General features: G+C 46.2%; 2 protein-coding genes across 2 annotated transcripts; one reads left to right on the top strand and one right to left on the bottom strand.

Moving 5' to 3' along the window:
- Positions 1-1,377: 1,377 nt before the first annotated feature.
- On the bottom strand, positions 1,378-3,136 carry TERF2IP (TERF2 interacting protein). The gene is made up of 2 exons (XM_084270112.1): positions 2,504-3,136; positions 1,378-1,962 (listed from the first exon to the last, which is right to left on the bottom strand). The coding sequence occupies exons 1-2, from the start codon at positions 3,131-3,133 to the stop codon at positions 1,528-1,530; spliced, it is 1,065 nt and encodes a 354-aa protein (XP_084126238.1). The 5' UTR covers positions 3,134-3,136; the 3' UTR covers positions 1,378-1,527.
- Positions 3,121-13,927, top strand: KARS1 (lysyl-tRNA synthetase 1). Its single transcript, XM_084270110.1, has 14 exons — positions 3,121-3,252; positions 4,547-4,697; positions 4,884-5,049; positions 5,450-5,543; positions 5,803-5,989; positions 6,174-6,299; positions 8,320-8,439; positions 8,665-8,827; positions 8,913-9,086; positions 9,722-9,807; positions 11,361-11,446; positions 11,758-11,884; positions 13,388-13,531; positions 13,796-13,927. The coding sequence occupies exons 1-14, from the start codon at positions 3,191-3,193 to the stop codon at positions 13,880-13,882; spliced, it is 1,773 nt and encodes a 590-aa protein (XP_084126236.1). The 5' UTR covers positions 3,121-3,190; the 3' UTR covers positions 13,883-13,927.
- Positions 13,928-14,333: the final 406 nt, after the last annotated feature.

The raw sequence follows: 14,333 nt of genomic DNA on the forward strand, positions 1-14,333 counted from the left end.
CAGGTGTTGGGTCTCCTGTTCATGAACTTGTTCATCAGCAAACCTTGGCTTTCAAATCTGGTTGGTAAAGTTTCTAATTTTTTAAGAATCATTTGTTGTATTATCATGCACTTTCACAAGTGCTTGTCTGGTCTTCCACACAAGTAACCAGTCTGGGCAGCATGAATGTACCAGTTCTCACTTTTTCAGCAGGACTGATCTGTCCTGCCATTTGGCATTTATTTGGATACATTGGTTAGGTCCCCAAATAATAGGACAGCAGGTTTCTGAGGTAGCACTCATTACATCAAATTGTTGATGTGCCTTGATTTTTTTTTGAGTGCCACAGTGCACTAAGTAAAAATCCCAAAATACAATTCTAAGGGAGAGCCCTGCTAATCTTTGCTTTTACAAGCCCATTTTATTTTACCAAAAGAATTCCAGATTTACAGGGTAATTTTCAAATTATACTAAAATAGTGATCATAGTGTGATTTCAGACTAGAAGTACTGCACTTCTCAGACTGTGACTGCATACTAGCAATGATGTTCTTGCAAACATGACTTAGGTGATACTTTCCTGAATAAACTGACTACTCTTTCTTAACTTGTATCTCCTACTTGAACTACGGCCCATGGCCCTGAAAGCTGGTTTACCTTTTCCAACTAGACTGTGTGGCCTGGTCCAAGTGGTACTTTGCCTGCAGACACGCACGCTGGAACAGAGTTATTCATTGTTTTTGAAAACACGCAGCAAGATGGCAAAGTTAGTGTTATTAAGCAACTCCTGTAATACTAGCACTGGAAACACATGCTGGAAGGGGTAATAAAATTCGAGACAACTGTCTACCAGCGTAAACTTTAACTGACAGGTTTCTGTAATGTGTAATAAAATACTATGACAGTGACCTTTTCTGGCCATTCCCAGTGCACATGGCTACTCTGAGACATCCCAGCATTCATGTGTGACACCAAGTGCCTCATCTTCTCGCGTGAATGTTTTTAATCCCTCTTTTTGAGCATTGTTATCATTTCCAACTGTCTGCTGATAGTAAAGGTTCATTAACAACAGACAAAAAAAAGGGCAATGGCAACAACTGGCAGAGCAGGTTATTAAAGTGATCACACACAAGTTTGAGGTAAGACACATGACAGAGGGCAAGCTGCTACTGTGCAGTAATAATACGTTACAGGTTAGAGCACTTATTGAGATTGTCAGGTTTTGGTGGCAGCCCAAATTATTAAAAAATAACTTGAAAGCAGCAATGTACAGCTATTTTATACAGTAGATACACACTTTAAAGCAAATTTTCATTGAAAGCTTAATGCTGTATAGAACCTTTCTCTTTGCTATTTTCCACTTTTAGATGTTTAATGTACTCAGTATTGCAAATAAAAATAAAATACAGTAAGTCTTTTATTTAAAAAAATTAAAGCATTTCTGAAAATTCAGAAAGTTGCATCAACTTTTCTATCGCATTTGCATTTCTGAAATGACTGTTTTTTTAAGTTCCTACCAGTCTTAGCTAAGTGAATCCCCTCTGCTTTGCTAACTTTTCCTAAATGCTACCCTCTTTGCTACATTTTCAGCTCCAAATTTTGCTATTAATTTATTTCTGACACGTTCATCATCTTTCTGCAATTCCAAGTCATCTTCTCTGCTCCATACTGGGTACCCGTCTGAGCGACGCCCTGTCTGCAGAAAGTATAAAGTCGTCTCCACTTCACCAGTGTTCTTCAGAAAGGCCTGTGTAACAGTGAACAGGTCCATGCCAAACTTCTCCATGAAGTACTGCATCGTTTTTACTACCTCTCCCACCACACCAGAAGTGCTTGTTGGTCGGTCTTCCCTCTGTAATTGAGTGTCAGGGAAAACGGTGTCTTCTGGTCCAGTTTTCAAACCAGATGGTATTTCTCCTGGGGCCTTCCCCTCTCCATCCCGTGCAGAAAGCTCTTCTGAAGTGTCGGAGGTGTCACTTCCTGACTGAAAAGGAATCATCTGTTAGGCAAGGTGTTTTCTGGCAAACTGCTTTTATCACCACTACCCACTGTGACTCTACAACATACAAAAAAACCCCTCAGAAATTACTGGGCACAGTGAAATCCAGTGACTGGAGTGAAGCCGTTTGTTCTACGAAGGATACACCCTGAGATGAAAGCAGGACATGCAAGGGAGAACTGGAAGGAGCTAAGTGTAAGAGGCAAGAGTAACCGTTATTGCAACTGCAGGTACGTTTAACGCCTGAGGTGAAAGGAGAGATGCCCTTTGCCAACGCTGCCTTTAGCGTGACAACAGCGGCACGTTCATTTACTCGTTAACTTGGGCAGAAAATAAGCCAAGAAGACAGGCTGCTGCGAGGCGCCGATCGTCACGAGCCACGCGGCTCCCGTGAAGCGCTCGCTTCGCCGCGGCAGAAGGGTCTGATCGAGTCCTTTAGGCGAATGACGAGCTGACACCTGTGACAGCCGGCGAGACCCACCCGCGCGGCTCGCTCTCAGGGCGCAGCGCTCCTCCCCGCGCTTACCTCCGTGCTCTCAAACTCCCGGTTAGCCGCCTCGAAGAGACCCGTGCTTTGTGCGGACTCCTCCGTCCGCCGGGGCTCTGCGGGAACACCGACCGCCGGGCTGCAGCGGGGCGCGGGGCCGCCGCCGCCCGCCCCCAGCTCGCCCCCGAGCAGCGGCCGCAGGTGCCGCAGGTAGCGGTCGCGCATAGCCTGCCAGGTGTGCCGCGTCAGGCCGCTTCGCTCCAGCTCCTTCCAGAACGCCCGGCCGCCCACCCGCGCCTCGCCCCGCCCGCGCACCGCCCGCAGCAGCGCCGCGTCCTCCGCTCTCGTGAAGGCGAGGCGACCGCGCGGCGCGGCGGCGGGCGGCGCGGGCGGCAGCCGGAAGGGCTCGAGCGGCAGCCGCTGGTTGCGCTCCACGCACTCCGTCACGTATTCGGTGGAGACGGCCCCGCCGGGCGCCGCTTCGCCGGGCTGCGCCAGGAGCACGGCTCCCGGCTCCTGCACGCGACACAGCCGCCCGCCGCCCGCCAACACCAAGGGCGCCAAGCGCAGCTTGGCCACTCCGGGCCGCACGTAGAACCGCATCGGGCTCCCGTCGTCCCACAAGAACAGCGAGCGCGAGCGCGCCGCCGCGCCGCCGCCCTCCGCCATCGCCGCGCCGGGGGCGCAGGCGCGGGAGCGCCGGAAGAGCCGTCTGGAGCCGGGAAGATGGCGGCTGCGGCAGAGCGCGCGTGCGAGGCAGCGGAAGCGGAGTCGCGTCTTAGCAAAAAGTGAGGCTGGGCGGGCAGGTGGAGCTGGGCCGCGCCGCGCCGCGCCGGGCCGGGCCGGGCTGGGGTGGCGAGGCGAGCGGCCGGCCGGCTGACACGGTGCGTGGTCTCCGCCAAGTGATCCGTCGGAGCGCGCCATGCTGAGCCCTGCCGCCGCGCGGCTCCGCGGCTGGGCCTGGAGGGCCGCGCCCGCGCTGCGATGGCGCCAGGCGCTTCATGACCAGAGCAGGTCGGTGCTTCGCGGTCTGGCTGGGCCTGCCTCTTTCCTCAAGGCCCGGCTGGCGGAGTCGGGAGTCGCGACCCGCGGGACGGACCGCGGCGCCTGTGGGCCTTGGGCAAGGGATGATTCTTATTTGTTTTTCCCGGCGGAGAGGTTATTTCACTTATTGCTATATGAAGTTACGACCTTCTTGTGTCTGCGGGGCCCCGGGGAAGGTCCTTGGGCACATTGGCGTGCACCTCAAGGTCAATTTAGGTGGTGTTTGATTCGGCTTTAACTTTCTGTGAGTGTTTTTGTGTCATAGGAAATCAGCTAAAAATGTTTAAAGAAGGAGATGCTTAAACATGTTTAAGGTTTATTTTGGCTTCTGGGGAAATGATGCAGTGAAAAGCTGAAATCAAAACTCAGTAGCCCTGGTGACTGTGAAGCAGGTATTCGTTATTGTAGTACTGGGCACACAGGGACGCTCCTCCCAGTGTGCGCCCTGACCAAGTTCATGTGCAGGCTATACACATGCATTCATGACCTTTCCAAGAAATGACTAACATATCCGTTCCTTTTCTGGGAACTCATTCACAGGTTTCCACCCTTTGCCACATGCGCACTCCAGTCTTTAGATAGGCTTCAAGGACCCTGCTGGTCATGTACTTCATCTGCTCATTTCCATCACTGTGTTTTTGCTGTGAACTACAGCCCTTATCTTCCTCTTTTCATTTACCAGAGCCACAGGACTGGTCTTGGTGCCCTCATAGCTTTGAATTTTCTTGTTCTCTGAGACAGACCTGCTTAGAAAGCTTACAGTGTGCTGGTATGCACGTTCCACAATACCATTGCTGTAAAATAAGTTTCTGGTATCTACAAAAGTCTGGACAGTAAGTCTCCATTAGATGCATTGCTGCATAATGTGTTGTTGACACCTAGCAAACTCCGGACAGAAAGTCTCCATTATGTTCAGCCCTCTTCACAGACTAAGAGAGATGACAGGGTTATTCGTATAGTTAAGCTTTTGGCAAAACCCCGTTGTTTCCCTGTAGAAGTATCAGAGTACCTACAGCATGTTTTCCTTTTCTTTTGCAGTGAGCTGAAGAGACGTTTAAAGGCTGAGAGAAAAATAGCTGAAAAAGAAGCAAAGCAGAAAGAGCAAAGTGAAAAGCATTCAAATAAGGCCCCTTTGACTTCTGACTCTGAGAATAACATTGGTGCTGATGAGGAAAGCTTGGATCCAAATGTGAGTGTCTGGCCTCATGCTTGTTACTCTTCTGAGAATAAGTGTTACATTTTATTTTATTTAGATGGAACTAAATGGTTAAAAGGGGAGAGGCCTACTTAAGGGCAGCTGTGTTTTAATTTATGACCTGTAAAATACTTTCAGTTTCTAACAAAATCATTTGGTTTTGTTTGTTTCTGATGACAGCAATACTACAAGATCCGTAGCCATGCCGTCCAGCAGCTGAAGGGCACCAGTGAAGATCCCTATCCTCACAAGTTCCACGTGGACTTAGCGCTCTCAGATTTTATAGAGAAGTACAGTCATCTGCAGCCAGGAGATCACCTGACAGACATTACAGTGAGAGTGGCAGGTAAAGGCTTATCTGGGATACAGGAGGACGGTCTGTTGCTTAGCTAAGCCAAGTCTTAGCTGCTTTCAGCGATGGGGTAGTCTCTTACAGACTTGCGCCAGTCCCTTGTTACTTGGTCAGACTTCAGTCTGTAGCGGTTAGGCTGTTCCAGACATGTCTTTGCAGACTGGGTGCACCTGCGCAACATCCCTTAGAGCAGATTCTGAGATGGGCTCCAGGACCCAAATTTGATCCTTCTTTATTATTTTTGTGCACTAGTATTCTAACTGCTTCTCTTTCATGGATAGCAGTGAGCACAGCTGATGATCCTTTGTCAAAGTTGATAATGCTGTGGCTTTTGCCTTTGTATCCTTTCTGCCAGGGACACTCTTCCTCATGGTCTGTATACTTTGATATTTAGGTCGAATCCATGCAAAGCGTGCCTCGGGAGGGAAGCTGATTTTCTATGATCTTCGTGGTGAAGGAGTGAAGTTGCAGGTCATGGCAAATTCCAAGTAAGCAGATGTATTGCCAGTAACATTCGAAACAGAACTGCACTCTGGGCCCTAGAGATCTGTATTTGGCCATTCAGATTCTTCATTGCCTTAGGGTATTCATATTTGGGTTGCCTTAGTCAGCTCTGTGGTGTTGTGGTTGGCTTCCCAGCTAAAAGAATCCTTTTTAAAGGATTTGGTCTGGGGAAGGACTTGCTGGACAGTTTAATTTGAATTTTAATTTTAAACAAAAGTACTTACTTTGGTTTTGTAATTACAGGCTCTACAAATCTGAGGAAGAGTATTTCCGTATTAACAACAAGCTGCGTCGTGGAGACATTATTGGTGTAGAGGGGAATCCTGGGAAAACAAAGAAAGGGGAACTGAGTATTATTCCTTATGAAATTACTCTCTTGTCTCCATGTCTGCACATGTTGCCTCATCTTCACTTTGGCCTCAAAGATAAGGTACTTGTCATACCTGTCATTCTTGGAGGCAACTTAACAGATAGATCTGAATAGATGACCTTTTCTATCTGCTGATGGTATCAGTCAACAAAAGAATTCTTCATCAGTTTGGTTTAGGTATTTTTTTCCTCTGGCAGCGCATTTTGTCTAGTTGGTTCTAAAGACACTTGGGGTTTTTTTTCAGGAAACTAGGTATCGTCAGAGATACTTGGATTTAATTCTTAATGATTATGTGAGACAGAAATTTATAACCCGTGCAAAGATCATTACGTATATCCGGAGCTTTCTAGATGAGCTGGGATTTCTTGAGGTAAGGTTTCAGCTTTTACTTCTCTATGCATACTTAATATGTTTAGAGCTTCTCAACTTCAGGGATGCTTAATGTTCAGTCTTACATGCAAAATATTTACAGAAGTGAGAATAATTACCTCAGCACCGTGTGTTTTATCAGTGTAATGTAATGGGAGCCATTCATTTCCTGTCTCTTAAAAAGTTATGACTAGTCTTCAGTTGGTGAGGTTATGTTTCAGGAAACTTAGCAAGGTAAATCTTCAAACTACTGTGCTTAATTCAGTAAATTAAGGTGGAAGTAACATATTTCCTGTAAGTGAAACTTGGTTTACCTTTAAATCTGTTGCAGAGTAGCATATGAGAAAATACTAATACTTATGCCCTGTAGCATCCAGATTTTTTACAGATAGCAAAAACATTAGGACTTAATGTAGTTTATTTACAAGTGTTTCTCAAGTGAATCTGCAAAAGCTGCCAGTGGGAGTTTTTAGAGAGCAGTGGGAATGTGAACCTGTGTTGTCATCTGTCATATGTATAACAGCTCTAAATGTCTCTCTGGTTTAGGTTTTTTTCTTCAGATAATTCTTAATCAAGTACTTACATATTTTACTCTTCTGATAACTTAATCAAAATGGACCACAGGACTCCTTCTCAGTTTATGTAAAGTTCTGGCTTGGAACAATGGAGTAAGTTAGTTAGGCTTAGCCAGACAGTTGGAAATAAAATAAAAGGCAGAGAAGTCAGGGAATGGTGTGATGATAGAACAGAGCAGTTTGGAGGTACAAGGATCAGGCAGTGCTCTGTTGTACCAGTACCCCATATGGCACAGTGCAGTGTTGTGCCATGGACAGGTATTTGTTATTTTTGAGGAAAAAATAGCCAAATTCTTATGACTATTATATTGTGCTCTTCAGCTGATTGTCAGGGTTTGTTCTATCATTATCAATCAAACTTTTTTGTTTCCAGTACTGCTTGGAATGCTGACTGCTTTCTGTTTCTGCAGCTCAGCTTCCTTTATAATGTAGGTCTGTTTGGAGAATCCTATTGACTACTTGTTTAGGGAACTGTATTCATAGTCTTTCAAATTCCTTTTCTCTTTTTAAGTTCTAGCTGCATCCTTGTGTTTTGTTTGGGTTTTTTTTATCACCCATTGACACTTGGGGGGGGGTTGTCCTGTCATTTGTTAATTAACAGAAGCCCTGAGTTTCATTTTATTAAATAGAAGTGTTCCCCTGCTGTATGGCTATTAGTGGTTCTATTGCAAATTGTGAAATTCTGTTGTGAAAATACCCATTTTCGTGCTTCTGGGTCAGTAATGGGGCATTAATTCTCCGTGCTGATATGTAAAAATACGGACAGGCACACCAAAATGCTTGTGTTAACATGAAAGCCAAGCTGATTTGTAGGCATGGCAGTTTACATGTGGTATATCGCACAGAATCAATTCGGAAATTGTTTGGACACTTGAACCAGCTCTCTGTGTAGGGGGGCAAGTTTTGTACTGTAAATGAGTCTGATACTCCACTTTCCCATCCTTTGCAGCTGCTTTCTCTTTTAAATGTCAAGTTAAATCAAAGTCTTTGTTACATAGTCAGTGCTTGAAGCATGAGAAGTCACCTTCTAAACATGTAAGAAAATGCAGCTTCTCTGAAAGAAAATCTGTAATGTTTTGAACTTAATTGATTCACTGAGGTGTCCTGCAGATTGATTTAATTCTTTGTTTCTCCTTGAAACTCGACAGAATTCAATTCAGTAAACGTGAATGATTGCTGGTAACAATGGATAGTTTTAACTAATTTGTTTTTACCAACTGGATGGGAAAGGTGCTGTTTTGTTCAGAATTGTTTTCATATACTGAAATGTCAAACAAGAAATGAAACACAGAGACTTTCATCAAAGCTAGCTGAGGTTTTTTTGCTTGATCTGCAGAGTTCTGCTTTGGAAACAATTTAGATGAGAGTAGGGCACTGGTGTAGGAGCCTGGGAATACTTATGCCACTGTTAAATTCATTTCTTTTTCTGTTGTTACCGTTTTACAGATTGAGACTCCTATGATGAATGTAATTCCTGGTGGAGCTGTAGCAAAACCTTTTATCACATACCACAATGAACTCGATATGAACTTATATATGAGAATTGCTCCAGAACTCTATCATAAGGTGAAGTACAAACCTTTTATGACTAAGCCTATATTCTCCAGACTGTTGTGATCTGACTCTAAAAAAGCTAAAATGAGACTTATCCTTAAAGGTGAACTGATTGGATTGGATTGGAGGAAAGAAAACATATCTCAAATTAGATTTGTAAGGTTGTGTTGTAGTTGTATTTCAGCTCACTTCATTTCTTTTGAAAAAGTGTGTTTACTAGAATTTCCTTCTGTTTAGATGTTGGTGGTTGGAGGCATGGACAGAGTGTATGAAATTGGACGTCAGTTCCGGAATGAAGGAATTGATTTGACTCACAACCCTGAGTTCACAACTTGTGAATTCTATATGGCTTATGCAGACTATCATGACTTGATGGAAATTACAGAGAAGTTGCTTTCAGGTGATGTATGCAAAACTAAAAATCTCCAGGAGAATTGTACATTGTATGGCATACTCTTCCTCTAAACCTCAGGTTCGTTTTGTAGGGATGGTGAAACATATTACTGGAAGCTACAAGATTACTTACCATCCAGATGGTCAAGATGGACAGGCCTATGAGATAGATTTTACCCCCCCCTTCCAGCGAATCAGCATGGTGTGTGATCTGGAAAAAGCCCTAGGAGTGAACTTTCCGTCAGCTGAGCATTTTGAAACTGAAGGTTAGATGCTGAGTTGTGTAATTCTTCCTTAACAGAAAGAAGGCAAAAGGTCTTGAGTTCTCAGCCTGCAGTCTTGTCAGCTGCTTTTCTGAGGTGGCACTGGCACTTGGGGTTGCTTTTCTCTGCTTTTGTCTCTTACCTAAAGGTCCAGAAAGAAGCATCATGCCTCGCGGTCTTTGGCAGCAGGACCTGACTCTCTTGCCTCTTTGAGTTTATGTGTTGCTGTATATTCAAGAGGCATGATCTGTGGAGTTCTTCATCTGTTGAAGAGATCTAGCTTTTTATTTCTCGTTTCTTCTGAATTTCATGCGGTTGAGTCTCTATGCCTGTGATTGTAGGTTAGAAGTATGATTATTTTGGGCTTTCTTCAAAATGTGTGGATGTGCTACTTTTATTCCTAATCCAGAGGCATAAGGAGGTCTAGACACATGGTAGTGATTTGTGTTGTACAAACCTGCCCCCCCGCCCCGTAATAATGTCCCACAGTTGTGTGGGGTTGTTTAAGCTCATTTTTTCTGTTATGTATACCATTAAGATCTTTGAAGTCATTTGTGAGACACATTGAAAGATGCAGGAAGAAGAAAGTATCTGGTTGTCTGGGTGACTTTTCTAATTTTTGTCTGCAACAAATTTAGAAACTCGCAGATTCTTCGATGACCTTTGTGTAGAGAGGAATGTTGAGTGTCCACCTCCCAGGACAACAGCCAGGCTTCTTGACAGAGTAAGTAAAGCTCGTGTTTTAATAATCCTAATGTCCCTGAGGATCTATCTGTATCAACAGAAGTCTCTTCAGGGCAAAACTTTAGCTGCATCTAGGAAAGCACGCTGGAATGCACTTCAGCTATTTCTGCGTCACAGTGAGAAAACTTACTGTGACAAAATGGCTTTTTTCATAGAATCATAGAATGGTCTGGGTTGGAAGGGACCCCAAGGATCATAGAGCTCCAACCCCCCTGCCACAGGCAGGGACACCAACCTCCAGGCCTGGATCTACACAAGGTTGCCCAGGGCCCCATCCAACCTGGCCTTGAACACCTCCAGGGATGGGGAATCCACCACCTCTCTGGGCAGCCTATTCCAGCACCTCACCACTCTTTCTGTAAAAAACTTCCCCCTAATATCTAATCTAAACCTTCCCTCCTTTAGCTTTAGTCCATTCCCCCTTGTCCTGCCATTATCTGCTCTTTTAAAAAGTCGAATCCCCTCCTGCCTATATGCTCCCTTCAGGTACTGGAAGGCTGCAATGAGGTCCCCCCCGCAGCCTTCTCTTCTCCAGGCTGAACAAGCCCAGTTCCCTCAGCCTCTCTTTGTAGGGCAGGTGCTCCAGCCCTCTAATCATCCTTGTGGCTCCTCTCCAACAGTTCCACATCCTTCTTGTATTGGGGGCCCCAGCTCTGGACACAGGACTCCAGATGGGGCCTCACGAGGGCAGAGTAGAGAGGGACAATCACCTCCCTGTCCCTGCTGGCCACTCCTTTCCTGATGGAGCCCAGGATACCATTGGCCCTACGAGCTGCAAGAGCCACTGCTGGCTCATGTCAAGCTTCTCATCCACCACAATCCCCAAGTCCTTCTCCTTCTCAGCAGGGCTGCTCTCAATAAGCTCTTCTCCCAGTCTGTATCTGTGTCTGGGATTCTTCCGGCCCAAGTGCAACACCTGACACTGGGCAGTGTTGAACCTCATTAGGTTCCTCCGGGCCCATCTTTCCAGCCTGTCAAGATCCCTCTGGATGGCTTCCTTTCCTTTGGGGTTTTTTGTTTTGTTTGTTGTGTGTAATCTACACCAAAATGTAGTTTACTGATGCCTGTTACTACAAGCACCAGAGGACTTTAGTTTCATAACTGGTCTCTTGTGTTTAAAGCAGATGTGCTTTATCTTATGTCAGTTTTGTCTGAGATGTGTGCATTTGTGCCGTACCAAACTGGTAGGCTTACCATATAGTTCTTCTATTAGCTGTATTAAGTCTGTCTCTTTATTGCCAAACTATTGCCTGGTAGCTGTTTTCCTCGTGTTTTTCCTATTGGACTGTTGTTGTAATGTCCAAGTTGAATATGTTGGGTTTTGTACAGTTTTTGCTATGTCATTTTTCTTAACCAACTTGGACAGAGTCTGTTAAAGATGATGTTACCATGGTCAGGAATTACTAGTTGGGAAACTTCAGTTTTATGGTACCTTTTTCAGTAGTGAAGAGAGGGAAGTAGGATGGTTAGGGAAGCCAGTACTGCAGAAGTCATACTCTAGTCTACATAATTGTTTTGCTTTTGTTTTCCCAGTTAGTTGGTGAATTCCTGGAAGTCAATTGTATCAACCCTACATTCATCTGTGATCATCCACAGATAATGAGTCCTCTAGCCAAATGGTAAGATTGTGAGACATGGTTAGTGTGTGACTGTTTTAAACCCTCTACTTCATAAAAATGAGAGGAATAAACGTTTATGTGGAAACAGATTTTGATGTTGTGTGCTAGCTTGTGAATTCTGACACCCACCAAGGTAGACTGTGGTTCCTGAGTTGCCAAACCAGGGAATAGGTGTGCTGATGCTTAGTAGTTTGGAGTTTAGACAGCTGTTACTCCAAAGTGTAGGCAATCCTCATAAAGTAATATACGTGCTCTTTGCTTCGGTAAAGATGTTTATTTTAAGGTATGGTTGTTTGGTTGTCTTCACACAGGCATCGCTCTCACCGGGGACTAACAGAACGCTTTGAACTCTTTGTGATGAAGAAGGAAGTGTGCAATGCATACACAGAACTTAATGATCCTTTCCTACAGCGGCAGCTTTTTGAGGATCAGGCCAAGGTATAGTGTCTTGCTGATAGTGAATCAATGATACAGGTGCATAGCCAAAGAAAATTTCCTCTGTTTGTTCCAAATCTGGCAGTAGTCCCTCCTTCCTGGTTCTAACAGGTGTTTCTCGCTCAAGGGAAAGCCTGGCATTAAAACTTAATTCCTTTTAAAGGCATATTGTACTCTAAGGTAAACAAGTCCAAACACTGTTGTTGATAACTTTTTAGTAGTACAACTTTGTTTTGGAATATCTTCCCTTTCATTCTACCTGAAGTACTAATCTGAGAAACAGCAAATGTGCAAGTGTTTCCTCTAACCCACTTAGCAGTTACTTCCCCAGTTAAGCATTTATGTAGCCATACAACATTGTACTTTCTGGGTTCTTAAATTTTTGTGTGCAGTAGGAGTGTGAATGGTGTGTTTAAAAAAAAAAAAAAAAACCAAAAACCACCCAATTTCCTGAACTGAGTTACTACTACTTTGAATTGGGTCACAGAATAAAGCTGCAGACTGGAAATAATTAGGCCTGCAAATGTATAGTACTAGGTTTCTCTAGATAAGCCTCAGAAAGGGGTGAGTGAAATTGATTTTGTTATTAATTAGGTATGCACATACATGATTGAGGTCAAATTATGTGTCTGCTGAAGAAGTTCTTACTCTCTCTAGTGGCTTCACGGTGTGAGAGAGGAGTAAAAAATTGTGAAAACCAGGAAAACAGTCTTACTTTAACTAACTTAGTAAATTTCACAATGTTCAGTTGCAATGAATATTACAGACTTCTTTCACCTTTGGTCTGTTGTATGTATGTATGTCTGCTGCAGTTGTGTCTCATGACTATAGCCAGACGTTGCACTATATCTGTTTGAATGAAAATTTGCCTGAACATTTTACGTTAAGCTGGAGATTGAGATGAAAGGTGGCAGTTTGCATTTCAGGGTTTCGGACTCAGACAGAAAAGTTTGCTTTCAGACTCTTCTGCAAAGTCTTCTTGAAACTCTGTGAACAACAGATGTTTGCTGTTGTTTCAACACTCACACTTTCTAAACTTGACAGGTTTGGCTAGCCTGTGCTTTTGGGTTTACAACTTTGGGCACTCGGGTGTGTTAGTTACTATCTCATTGGGGTTTTTTTAATCTTTCTACTTGGGCAAGGGGAAAAAGCAGTCCCAAAGCTTTGTTTCATAGGGCACCTACTGATGAGTCTCAGTCGTTGCTGAGCAATAAAGAACCCAAGGAGCCTCTGAAAGCAGTTTATTCCACTGTCATCTGCAGCCATGTGGGTTTGGAGCTTTTACTAAAGTGAAATGTACAGACCAGAAAGGAGTTGAGCCTAGAGCTGTTTTGAAAGCACCTGCAGGAGCAACCTCCAGTGGGTGCTGCAAGGGCTGAGATTCCTTCATCTGTTCCTTACGCAGCTGTACCGGGCTCTGGTTTCAGGGGTGAAGTGGCCCTTTGCACAAGGGGAGCTGTGTGTCTGTGTACTGCCCACTGTTTCACTGCTGCTTCTCTCACGCAGGCAAAAGCTGCAGGCGATGATGAAGCCATGTTTATCGATGAGAACTTCTGCACGGCGCTGGAGTACGGCCTGCCTCCTACGGCTGGCTGGGGCATGGGAATCGATCGCTTCACCATGTTCCTAACGGACTCCAGTAACATCAAGGTAAATGTGAGAACTGGCCGTGCCTTCCCGTGGCGGTGTCCGCGCGGGGCGAGGCGGGGGCCCTCCGACGAGGAACCCGCGGCCGCTGCGGGGCAAACCCCGCCCCGCCAGAGCCCCCTCAGGGCGCGCCCGCCGGGAAGTCTCGGAGCGCAGCGCCGGAAGCTGGGCTGGGCCGGGCCGCTCTCGCGAGACTTGCCGCCGGGGCCTTGCTCCCGAGGCCGGTGGGGCGGCCCTGGCGCACGCTGACGCTGTCCATCCTCGCAGGAGGTGCTTCTCTTCCCTGCCATGAAGCCGGAGGACAACAAGAAGGAGGCGCAGCCCGGCCATCCCGCCGAAGGCACCTCTGTGTGAAGCCCGGAGCGGCGCCGACCGTGAATAAACGCAGAGTTCTTTACCGCCCGTCTCTGTGTGTCTGTGTGTGCGCCTGCGCAAAGCTGCCGCTCCCGGCCGGTGGCGCCTGCGCGGGGAGCCGCTTGCGCATGCGCCGGCTGACTGTTGCTGAGGCGGGCGGCCGGCGCGGCTGCGCGGTTGTCGCTGTATCCCCGGCGCGGCCCGGGGAGGCGCGGCGGCGCCGCCGTTTGCCCGCAGGGTGGGGGCCTCCGCTGAGCGCGCGTGATGCGGAGCTCGGCAGCGCCCGGTGCTGGGGCGGGGGGAAGGTCGGAGGCCTCGGGAGTGGGTGCGGTGGCGCCAGGCGCCTGGGATGTGCTGAAGGGAACGCGGGACGGTGCCGCGTTGACCGCTGTTGACTGCTGTCCGGCGGGAAGCTTGGGAACCCAGCACTCCATTTAGAAACACAGTCTCT

The sequence above is a fragment of the Gallinula chloropus genome (assembly GCF_964237585.1).
Source record: "Gallinula chloropus genome assembly, chromosome: 13".
NCBI lineage: Eukaryota > Metazoa > Chordata > Aves > Gruiformes > Rallidae > Gallinula > Gallinula chloropus.

Bases quoted from the DNA above. Each gene is read 5' to 3' on its own strand.
- TERF2IP (XM_084270112.1), bottom strand. From the start codon at position 3,133: ATGGCGGAGGGCGGCGGCGCGGCGGCGCGCTCGCGCTCGCTGTTCTTG. The intron at 1,963-2,503 runs GTAAGCGCGGGG...ATTCCTTTTCAG, and splicing joins GGGAGTTTGAGAGCACGGAG to TCAGGAAGTGACACCTCCGA.
- KARS1 (XM_084270110.1), top strand. From the start codon at position 3,191: ATGGCGGCTGCGGCAGAGCGCGCGTGCGAGGCAGCGGAAGCGGAGTCG. The intron at 4,698-4,883 runs GTGAGTGTCTGG...TTCTGATGACAG, and splicing joins AGGAAAGCTTGGATCCAAAT to CAATACTACAAGATCCGTAG. The intron at 5,544-5,802 runs GTAAGCAGATGT...TTGTAATTACAG, and splicing joins CAGGTCATGGCAAATTCCAA to GCTCTACAAATCTGAGGAAG.